A 12,394-nucleotide genomic window follows, 5' to 3' on the forward strand; every position below is an offset into this window, starting at 1 on the left:
GATGCTATCCAAAAATTCCTTCCCGACTCCAATCAGGCAATCAGATAACTCCCTGGATCAACGAACCATCTCTAGTAGCTATAGCCTGTAATATTATTACACTCCAGAAATACATCCAGGCCCCTCTTGAACTTTTAGTGAACTCCCCATCACCACCTCCTCAGGCAGAGAGTTCCATAGTCTCACTGCTCTTACCGTAAAGAATCCTCTTCTGTGCTTGTGTACAAACCTTCTTTCCGCCAGACGCAGAGGGTGTCCCCTCTCCCCCTAGTTTCTTCGGAACACCCCAATATTCACTGTGTGGTCACAAATAGGGATGAGTGAACTTGTGTTTTAAGTTCAGCGTACAAGGTTGGTCCATGGTAGTGAAATCCATAACGATTTCTTAAATAACCCGGACCTTGTTCATCCCTAGTCAAACTGGCAACACTACAGTGCACCGAAGATAAACAGCACCATGTGCATTTGAGGCCTAGTTTGGTCATAATTGTTGGGTTTGAGTGAAGCGAGCGTCAGATGCTTCATCCGAAGTCACTTTGTTTAAAACTTCGGAATAATACTGTATCCGTCTCGGTAGAGTATAAGAATGTATGGGCTCCGATAAGACGAATTAAGTGGAAAACCACCTTAAAACCAAACTCTGCTTCAGTTGTGACTAGTACCTCAGAAACAAAGCAGAGTTTGGTTTTAAAGGTGGTTTTCCATTTTAAAAATAAACTACCGAAGTTATTTAGCGAAGTCACGCGCGACTTCATGAATAACTTACGTTGTAGACCGTACATTTTAAGGCCTCATTTAGATGGCCTTACCTTAGTGTTTTGAAGATCAACAAAACACTGATACCGGCCGTGTGCATTTTACAACTCACAGACCGCACATGGCCGCTACCATAATAGAAAATGCCTATTGGACAAGAAAAGGACATGCTCCATCCTTTCACCATGTGCTGTCCCCATCTTTTGCGGCCCCACTAAAATGAATGGGTCAGCATCCATTCCGCAAAATTTGCTGTCTGAATGGGCCCTAATACTGTACGGAGACGAATCTCTGTACAGTATTATTCTGAAGTTTTGAACGAAGAGACTTAGGATGAAGCATCCAAAGCCCGATTCCCTTAACACTAATTATTGCTCTCGTTGCACCCAAGCCGCGCTCCTTTCTGTGGCCAGCCTCTCCTTCACGGGTTTGGTGACGCAGTCTTGTATCAAAGCTTAATTGTCATATTAGGAAAATAAATACTGGGAAAGATTTGCCAAACTGGTGTAAAGTAGGACTGGCTTAGTTGCCCATAGCAACCAGATTCCACCTTTCATTTTTCACAGTTCCTTTGGAAAATGGAAGGAGGTATCTGATTGGTTGCTATGGGCAACTAAGCCCAGACAAATCTCCCCCACAGTGTTTTAAATCAGGTGACCCAGGACTATGTCTATACAGTTTGATAGGTAGATCGTTGACAGCACCAAATGTTTAACAATATTTAGAGATATGCTATACAGCAGCCCCATGCGCAATAGACACAATGGACAGAAGCTGACTCAATGACCTCTATGGGAAAGTTTTCTAGGCATGCTCTGTGACCTGTGCAGAGGTCTGGGGGAGGGGGGGTTGATTGTCACGGGTGGTGCTTAGTGGTAAGTATACTATAGGAACAAGACGAGGAAACCACAGCACTCAAAAACGTAGTAGGAAATTTTATTTATTCCATCCAAAATTGATTAACAAGTTGCCATTGGCCAACGTTTTGTTCTATCCTAGACCTTGTTCACGGCCTGTACTTTATTCTATGCAATATAAATGATAAGTCTGCCCTAATATCCGCCAGTAATTTTACTTTTACTGCCAGTTACACCCAACTATGTAATATATATGATACGATGGCCCTAATGTTTGACCGCAAGCTTACTAGTTTGACAGTGGGTCACTTCCAGATAGATTCCAAACTCTATATAGGTTCTAGACTTAATATGCATATACCTACTTCACCAATTGTGTGGATGATGTCCTGACAGCCCAGTATGTAGTCTGCACTGCCTAGTTCTATAAGGGGACCTTCATACATGATCGTATCCTAGCTACCTTAATTGCATACCTTTGAAGAACCTTTTGGGACGACAATCTGATATTACACCAAGGACTTACCTGAAACCATCGAATATATGTATCTTTTATTATATGCCACCATTTATAAATGGTTATGGTCATGTATGTATTATTTAGGCCGTGAACAAGGTCTAGGATAGACCGAAACGTTGGTCAATGATAACTTGTTAATGAATTTGGGATGGAATAAATAACATTTCCTACTACATTTGAGCGCCGTGGTTTCCTCGTCTTGCTCTGATAGATGAGCTTTGGCCACCGCCTATTGTGAATGGTGGATCCTATGTTATCTATCTATAGAGGTGATATCAGTCGTAATCATGCCTGTAAAAGTAAGGAGATGACTGCAGTAATTTCTACACCTATTACTAGGCTTAGGCCACTTCCAAATCTTCAGCTTGCTGTTGTGGCAATCGGCCAGACATATATTCCTGGTATATTTGCCGGGTAGCAGACGGATTCCCATTACAGTCGATGGGGTCCGGTGGCCAGGTGACCTCTGGTAGGACAGCCTGCCAGAGACCTCTGCCACAACGGTTTTTGGTCCGGCCAACAGCCGGCATTTGTGCTGGGTCAGGCAGCTGAAATATCTTGACCGAGATGTGAACGCAGCCTGATATTTTTTGAGTTAACAGACAAATCTTACAAGAGTGGAACATTCGTTTACGCTGGGTTCAGACCTGAGCGTACAAAGGAGCGCTCTGTATGCGCGATTATTTCGGGCGTCTCACATACGCGGCTCCGCAAATGCAAACGCCCATTGTCGCGCGTTCCCGGAAGTCTATGTTCGGGAACGCGCGACACTACGCCCCAAAGAAGCTCCTGCACTTCTTGGGGCGTAGGGCGTTTTACAGCGCGTTCGTATGCGCTGTAAAAACGCTCAGGTGAGAACCATTCCCATAGGGAATCATTGGTTCTTGCCTGTTGAGCATTTTACAGCACGTAGGAACGCGCTGTAAAACGCTCAGGTGTGAACCAAGCGTTAAATGCTGGTCTTGAAATTCCCTGCACCGTCGGAGAATGCACCACTCTTAGTACGAGGCACACCCTCCCGCCTATACAGAATCTACTACTGCTCAGAGCTGCTGTGGGTTTATGGCTTCATTTGCCCCAGAAAACTATCGTAAATGAAGATACATTAGTCAGGGTGACTGATCACGCCCCCTTTCCCACCATTGTCATGCCGCTTTAGTGAAAGTGGTGAGGGCAGTGTAACAACGGACAGATGAGCCAAATTTCTAAAAAGTCGCACCTATGACTTTTTAACACCACTTCCCAGGTGCAAAGGAGATGAGCTTGATCCGTGGTCTCTATTCAGAGAGAAAAACCCATTTTAGTTTATTATAATGAGCCCCTAGGTGCAACAAGGGAGCTGCTGTTGTAACGTTACACCGGCAGGGACTCAAGGTGCATTACCTTACTTCGTGAGATTTCCCTACCTGGTAACTTCCGGTCGCACCGGAAATTACGTAAGGGAACGTGCCGGAGTTGTGCCGATCTGCGCATGCGCAAAACGACGGTTTAGGGAAATCTCACAGCGGCGTTCATGCACCGGAGAGCCTCACCAGCCTTAGGGTACGGAAAAACTACAGCCCAGTGCGCAAGCGTGGCTAACTACAGAACATCCATCTGATCTCCGTGCCTGCACAGTATGGGGGTAGGGAGATCTGATGGCCATTTTTTTTCTGATATATATATATATATATATATATATATATATATACACACACACACACACACACACACACACACACACTGCTCAAAAAAATAAAGGGAACACTTAAACAACACACTAACTCCAAATCAATCACACTTCTGTGAAATCAAACTGTCCACTTAGGAAGCAACACTGAGGGACAATCAATTTCACATGCTGTTGTGCAAATGGGATAGACAACAGGTGGAAATTATAGGCAATTAGCAAGACACCCCCAATAAAGGAGTGGTTCTGCAGGTGGTGACAACAGACCACTTCTCAGTTCCTATGCTTCTTGGCTGATGTTTTGGTCACTTTTGAATGCTGGCGGTGCCTTCACTCGAGTGGTAGCATGAGACGGAGTCTACAACCCACACAAGTGGCTCAGGTAGTGCAGCTTATCCAGGATGGCACATCAATGCGAGCTGTGGCAAGAAGGTTTGCCGTGTCTGTCAGCGTAGTGTCCACAGCATGGAGGCGCTACCAGGAGACAGGCCAGTACATCAGGAGACGTGGAGGAGGCCGTAGGAGGGCAACAACCCAGCAGCAGGACCGCTACCTCCGCCTTTGTGCAAGGAGGAACAGGAGGAGCACTGCCAGAGCCCTGCAAAATGACCTCCAGCAGGCCACAAATGTGCATGTGTCTGCTCAAACGGTCAGAAACAGACTCCATGAGGGTGATATGAGGGCCCGACGTCCACAGGTGGGGGTTGTGCTTACAGCCCAACACCGTGCAGGACGTTTGGCATTTGCCAGAGAACACCAAGATTGGCAAATTCGCCACTGGCGCCCTGTGCTCCTTACAGATGAAAGCAGGTTCAAACTGGGCACATGTGACAGACGTGACAGAGTCTTGAGACGCCGTGGAGAACGTTCTGCTGCCTGCAACATCCTCCAGCATGACCGGTTTGGCATTGGGTCAATAATGGTGCGGGGTGGCATTTCTTTGGAGGGCCGCACAGCACTCCATGTGCTCGCCAGAGGTAGCCTGACTGCCATTAGGTACCGAGATGAGATCCTCAGACCCGTTGTGAGACCATATGCTGGTGCGGTTGGCCCTGGGTTCCTCCTAATGCAAGACAATGCTAGACCTCAAGTGGCTGGAGTGTGTCAGCAGTTCCTGCAAGACGAAGGCATTGATGCTATAGACTGGCCCGCCCGTTCCCCAGACCTGAATCCAATTGAGCACATCTGGGACATCATGTCTTGCTCTATCCACCAACGTCACGTTGCACCACAGACTGTCCAGGAGTTGGCAGATGCTTTAGTCCAGGTCTGGGAGGAGATCCCTCAGGAGACCGTCCGCCACCTCATCAGGAGCATGCACAGGCGTTGTAGGGAGGTCATACAGGCACGTGGAGGCCACACACACTACTGAGCCTCATTTTGACTTGTTTTAAGGACATTACATCAAAGTTGGATCAGCCTGTAGTGTGTTTTTCCACTTTAATTTTGAGTGTGACTCCAAATCCAGACCTTCATGGGTTGAAAAATTTGATTTCCATTTTTTTATTTTTGTGTGATTTTGTTGTCAGCACATTCAACTATGTAAAGAACAAAGTATTTCAGAAGAATAATTAATTCAAATCTAGGATGTGTTATTTTTGTGTTCCCTTTATTTTTTTGAGCAGTGTAATATATATATATATATATATATATATATATATATATATATATATATATATTTTTTGGAAAGAAACATTTTTTAGTGGCTCACCAGTCCACCTGATGGATAGGTGCACACCCCTTAGCACCCCCTGTGCTAAAATGGACCTAGAAATAAGTGTAATAAAAGTGAATGAGGGGCACTCAATTCAGCCGCACATGCAATAAGATGATGGATTTATTATCACATATAAAATCAGATAAGGTATAATAGTCTGAGCAATAATGAACATACAATGTATAACAATATCAGCAACAATAAAAATATGATCCAAAAAGTGACACAATGTCTATCCCACTGTTGGTAGTATGATAATGCAAAACGTCGATAATACTCAAACAATCGAAATGAATCGAAAAATAGCCTTGAGAAATCGCCTTGGAAAATAGTAATATTCGACTGTGCAAAGTTCCATACGTAAAGTTTTTTAGATTCCAATCAACATACAATCGCAATATACACTCACCTAAATAATTATTAGGAACACCATACTAATACGGTGTTGGACCCCCTTTTGCCTTCAGAACTGCCTTAATTCTACGTGGCATTGATTCAACAGGGCGCTGATAGCATTCTTTAGAAATGTTGGCCCATATTGATAGGATAGCATCTTGCAGTTGATGGAGATTTGAGGGATGCACATCCAGGGCACGAAGCTCCCGTTCCACCACATCCCAAAGATGCTCTATTGGGTTGAGATCTGGTGACTGTGGGGGTCATTTTAGTACAGTGAACTCATTGTCATGTTCAAGAAACCAATTTGAAATGATTCGAGCTTTGTGACATGGTGCATTATCCTGCTGGAAGTAGCCATCAGAGGATGGATACATGTTCTTATTCTGTTTATGCCAAATTCGGACTCTACCATTTGAATGTCTCAACAGAAATCGAGACTCATCAGACCAGGCAACATTTTTCCAGTCTTCAACAGTCCAATTTTGGTGAGCTCGTGCAAATTGTAGCCTCTTTTTCCTATTTGTAGTGGAGATGAGTGGTACCCGGTGGGGTCTTCTGCTGTTGTAGCCCATCCGCCTCAAGGTTGTGCATGTTGTGGCTTCACAAATGCTTTGCTGCATACCTCGGTTGTAACGAGTGGTTATTTCAGTCAACGTTGCTCTTCTATCAGCTTGAATCAGTCGGCCCATTCTCCTCTGACCTCTAGCATCCACAAGGCATTTTTGCCCATAGGACTGCCGCATACTGGATGTTTTTCCCTTTTCGCACCATTCTTTGTAAACCCTAGAAATGGTTGTGCGTGAAAATCCCAGTAACTGAGCAGATTGTGAAATACTCAGACCGGCCTGTCTGGCACCAATAACCATGCCATGCTCAAAATTGCTTAAATCACCTTTCTTTCCCATTCTGACATTTAGTTTGGAGTTCAGGAGATTGTCTTGACCAGGACCACCCCCCTAAATGCATTGAAGCAACTGCCATGTGATTGGTTGACTAGATAATTGCATTAATGAGAAATAGAACAGGTGTTCCTAATAATTCTTTAGGCGAGTGTATATCGACAGTGCTTGGTAAGGTAAGTCGTCTCTTACCCCTCGTGATCGATTGTATTTTACTCAGTGGGTAGATAGATGTCCTGTCCGATCATTAGGTATAGACTCGAATGGCACATATAGCAAAGCTCTCACCGCGATGTTTGAAGGTACTTGGTTGCAGGACCTGTGGCGTCCCACATGGTCCGCAATATCCCTGGTAGTCGGTCACCTGTTTGTCATGTGATTCCGAATGAGGGCGTGTTTTCAAAGTATCGAATCAAACGTTCCAGCTGAAGATGAGAACTCTTACGCTTTTTTCCAAATGGACTTTATACTCCTTTTTCTTTTCCTTATATCTTTGGGACCCTCACTGTTCAGTGCCAGACGCATTTCGGGGTTAAGGGTACCCCTTCCTCAGTGGCTGAACAGTGAGTGTGAGCAATGACCTTTTTATAGACCACCTCTCAATTGAGTGTTGCATTCTGGGACAATGAGGGTCTCTTTGAAAAGATGGATATAACAAATCCAGGAGTTAAGCACAAAATTTAGAAAATCGTATAAAAAGCGGTAGTTTTAATCGATACATCTACACATGTGCGTCTTCATACTGCGAATATAAATTCTGTCATATTTTCGAAAGACAGTATTAGAAGCGATAAATCGCATTTCTGTTTTGCAAATTTCACATGTTTTTTCGTATTCGGAGTATTGTTCATGTTATGCTTTTTCATTAAGCATAACCCGAATGATACATTTCACATATGTATTATATTTTCAAAGGCACATTTGGATTACCCATATATTTCTCAAGGTGCATCTGCATTCTTCAAAAAACGCATGTGCGTCTTTTATTTACTTCTATGCATTTTCCATATGCTCTTTCCAAACACATTTTTTGACCATATAGTATCAAAAATAAAATCTTATTCAAATTTTCCCCATTCTTTATATATAAAGAATGGGGAAAATTTGAATAAGATTTTATTTTTGATACTATATGGTCAAAAAATGTGTTTGGAAAGAGCATATGGAAAATGCATAGAAGTAAATAAAAGACGCACATGCGTTTTTTGAAGAATGCAGATGCACCTTGAGAAATATATGGGTAATCCAAATGTGCCTTTGAAAATATAATACATATGTGAAATGTATCATTCGGGTTATGCTTAATGAAAAAGCATAACATGAACAATACTCCGAATACGAAAAAACATGTGAAATTTGCAAAACAGAAATGCGATTTATCGCTTCTAATACTGTCTTTCGAAAATATGACAGAATTTATATTCGCAGTATGAAGACGCACATGTGTAGATGTATCGATTAAAACTACCGCTTTTTATACGATTTTCTAAATTTTTTGCTTAACTCCTGGATTTGTTATATCCATCTTTTCAAAGAGACCCTCATTGTCCCAGAATGCAACACTCAATTGAGAGGTGGTCTATAAAAAGGTCATTACTCACTGTTCAGCCACTGAGGAAGGGGTACCCTTAACCCCCGAAATGCGTCTGGCACTGAACAGTGAGGGTCCCAAAGATATAAGGAAAAGAAAAAGGAGTATAAAGTCCATTTGGAAAAAAGCGTAAGAGTTCTCATCTTCAGCTGGAACGTTTGATTCGATACTTTGAAAACACGCCCTCATTCGGAATCACATGACAAACAGGTGACCGACTACCAGGGATATTGCGGACCATGTGGGACGCCACAGGTCCTGCAACCAAGTACCATCAAACATCGCGGCGAGAGCTTCGCTATATGCGAGATTCGAGTCTATACCTAATGATCGGACAGGACATCTATCTACCCACTGAGTAAAATACAATCGATCACGAGGGGTAAGAGACAACTTACCTTACCAAGCACTTTCTATATATATTGCGATCGTATGTTGATTGGAATCTAACAAAAACTTTACGCATGCCAATTGGAACTTTGCACAGTCAAATATTACTATTTTCCAAGGCGATTTCTCAAGGCTATTTTTCGATTCATTTCGATTGTTTGAGGATCATCATACTACCAACAGTGGGATAGACATGTGTCACTTTTTGGATCATATTTTTATTGTTGCTGATATTGTTATACATTGTATGTTGATTATTGCTCAGACTATTATACCTTATCTGATTTTATATGTGATAATAAATCTATCATCTTATTGCATGTGCGGCCGGATTGAGAGTGCCCCTCATTCACTTTTATTACAAATATATATTTAACAGAACAATTGGCCATCAGACCTCCCTACCCCCACACTGCGCAGGCGCAGAGATCTGATGGATGTTCTGTAGTTAGCCGCGCTTGCGCACTGGGCCGTAATTTTTCCCTACCCTAAGGCTAGCGAGGCTCTCCGGCCGCATGCGCAGTGTCCAGCTGACCACCGCTGTGAGATTTCCTTAAACCGTCGTTTTGCGCATGCGCAGATCGGCACAACTCCGGCACGCCTCCTCACGTCATTTCCGGTGCGACCGGAAGTTATGAGGTAGGGAAATCTCACGAAGTAGGGTAATGTAACGTTACACCGGCTGCTCCCACCACTTTGACAGGGCCAAGCAGATGTAATGGTGCTAGCTGGAGATCTCCAGCCCCGGATCAGGCCAAATGCACTGCCCCTAGATACCATTCCATCTACAGAGCAGAGACTCACAGTGCAATAGGGGCTCTCTTGTTGCACCAAGGGACTCATTAGCATAAACTGAAATGGGTTATTTCTCCGAACAGGGGCCGGCGACAGACTCTCACTGGCACCATGTATGTGGACAACCACAAAGCCACTGTCAGCCCCATGCTAAGACACAAAACTTGGGCCTAAGTCCTGGGAGTAATCCAGGTCCCTGCTGGGGCCCCAGCACACACCTACACTTGCCAGGAGCACTGGGACTTCCGAAAACAGGACCGGATCGGCCGTGCTAGAGGAAGCGGAGCCACAAGCAGGAAGCGCCACACTTACTTCAGACACTTCATCCTCGTCGCTGCCAGAGCCCGCTCCGGACGAGAGCACGGCTGCCAGCTTAAAGTCCAGCGTGTCGCCAGGCGGGACGTCGGCGATGAAGTGCACGTTCTTTCCCGGTAGGAAAACTTCAGCCTCTAAGCCAAGGGGCGACAGAGGAGTCACCGAGTCAATCTCATGCTCGTAGCCGCTGGTGACTTCAGCATTCTGCATGGCGCCGGGTGATGGTCCGCCTCGGGTCACTTTACCGGGCTCGCGACAGGCAGCCGGACCTAGAACACGTTGGAAGTTCAGGATAAAAAAAAATCCGAAAACGTCTCCTCATGAACTTCTGCCGCACTACCTTGCTGTCCTGTAAGCCCCGCCCCTGGGCAGCAAAGTGCTCACTGATTGGCCACGAGCTAGCAGCTGGTTGGTGTGGGAGCAGTCACTCTCCGTGACGTCAGTCTCGCTTTCAGGCCGAGTTTACTGCACTCACACTCTTCGGGGTCCCGCCCCTCTAGCTGAAAGACAGGCGGGCCAGAAACGCCGATCACGTGACGCCATACCGCACAGCATTATGGAAACCCTTTCAGGTAACGCTTGCGTGACAGCCCAGAGGCGTGGCCCATCCGTGGGATTTATTAGTCACGCAGGGATGGCTACAGTGAACGGCGATTTCTGACCGGTCGGCTTGGCCTCTAGCTGAATAAACATCTATATGTGGACGAGGCTGAAGTTGTTTTCTTATTTTTGAGTTTCTTGGGCTACTTTCACCCTGGCGTTTTGGCTTTCCGTTTGTGAGATCCGTTCAGGGCTCTCACAAGCGGTCCAAAACGGATCAGTTCAGCCCCAATGCATTCTGAATGGAAAAGGATCCGCTCAGAATTCATAAGTTTGCCTCCGTTCTGTCTTCATTCCGCTTTGGAGGCGGACACCAAAACACGGCCTGCAGCATTTTGGTGTCCGTCTGACGAAACTGAGCCAAACGGATCCGTCCTGGCGCACAATGTAAGTTAATGGGGACGGATTCATTTTCTATGACACAATAGAAAACGGATCCGTCCTTCATTGACTTTCAATGGTGTTCAAGATGGATCAGTTCAGCCCCAATGCATTCTGAATGGAAAAGGATCTGCTCGGAATGCATCAGTTTGCCTCCATTCTGTCTCTATTCCGCTTTGGAGGCGGACAGTGTTTTGGTGTCCGTCTGACGAAACTGAGCCAAACGGATCCGTCCTGACACACAATTTAAGTCAATGGGGACGGATCCGTTTTATCTGGCACAATAGAGAACGGATCCGTCCTTCATTAACTTTCAGTGGTGTTCAAGACGGATCCGTCTTGGCTATGTTACAGATAATACAAACAGATCCGTTCTGAACGGATGCAGACGTTTGTATTATCTGAATGGATCCGTCTGTGCAGATCCATGACGGATCTGCACCAAACGCGAGTGTGAAAGTAGCCTAAGAGTGCAAACCCTTATGAGTCCCCTGGGACTGTACCTCTCTCAACCCCATTGGTCAAACCTAGTGGAGGCTCTGAAACTAGACCAAGAATGGCAACGCCTGTTATAGTTATCCTGAAATCGTGCATCTCCTGCTCTGAGTTATTTCACCCTCATAATCTGGATCATTGCCTCAACCCAATGCATTCTAGAAGGGGGATGTGGATTTCCACTTCCTAGGAATGATCTGGTGAGTTGCCAAGATGAAAAATCCCAGAAGACCCTTCCGGATCCTTGAAAAAGAGCCAGGACAATAGAGAGGAGAGCTATCTCCGGAGTAAGCCTCGTACAGTCCCCATGTAAAGAATGAGTGAGATCGTGTCCCGCCACAATGGGGCGAGAACTGAACATTCCCACTAGATATAGAGTATGGTACCAGGAGCTGCACCGCATCGCCAACATATATTTGAGGCCTGAGGGTATATTTTCTGAAGTCGAGTAGGAGTCCTGTACCAACGGGAGAGAATCTTATTAAAAAAAATAAAGTGTGGTTTAAAGAATATTCATTTAACCCTTTAAAAACACCAGTTACTTATTCAAATCATTGAAAAGTGTCCATTTGCCCACATTAATGCCAGTTCTTCTCAGAACCTGTTCACACCAGTCTGATCTCAACTGTATCTGATGCAGGGCATCACCCTCTGTATGTTGGCACTCCAATTTCAGTGGCCTGAATTCATTTAACCCTTTAAATACACCACTTATTCAAATCATAGAAAAGTTCAAATTTGCCTACTTTGATGCCAGTTCTTGTGCCAAGAATCTGTTCAGGCCAAGCTGAACGTAACTATATCTCATACTGGGCAGTGTGACATCACTAGCCCAAATTTATTTAATTCTTTTAAATCACACCTTTTTGTGCCCACTTTTATGCCCATTTTGTGCCTGTCGTTTGTTTTTAAGCCCTCAGTGGGTACTGCGTCTGCGCGAGACTTCGCTCGGCCGTCAGGGAGGGGGAGGAGAGGGATGAGACGCTGTGGGCGGTTAGGGATTCTGGAGG

General features: G+C 45.0%; 1 protein-coding gene across 1 annotated transcript in view; it reads right to left on the reverse strand.

Moving 5' to 3' along the window:
- The window catches only part of LOC121009545 (ankyrin repeat and KH domain-containing protein 1-like), a 307,110-nt gene extending 296,584 nt beyond the window's left edge, over positions 1-10,526 (reverse strand). The window contains exon 1 of the mRNA XM_040442755.1: positions 9,906-10,526. Coding sequence (XP_040298689.1) covers positions 9,906-10,118 — 213 coding nt within the window. The 5' untranslated portion in view covers positions 10,119-10,526. The remainder of the gene's footprint in view (positions 1-9,905) is intronic.
- Between the last annotated feature and the right edge of the window lie 1,868 nt (positions 10,527-12,394).

Source organism: Bufo bufo, chromosome 1 (genome assembly GCF_905171765.1).
Source record: "Bufo bufo chromosome 1, aBufBuf1.1, whole genome shotgun sequence".
Lineage (NCBI taxonomy): Eukaryota > Metazoa > Chordata > Amphibia > Anura > Bufonidae > Bufo > Bufo bufo.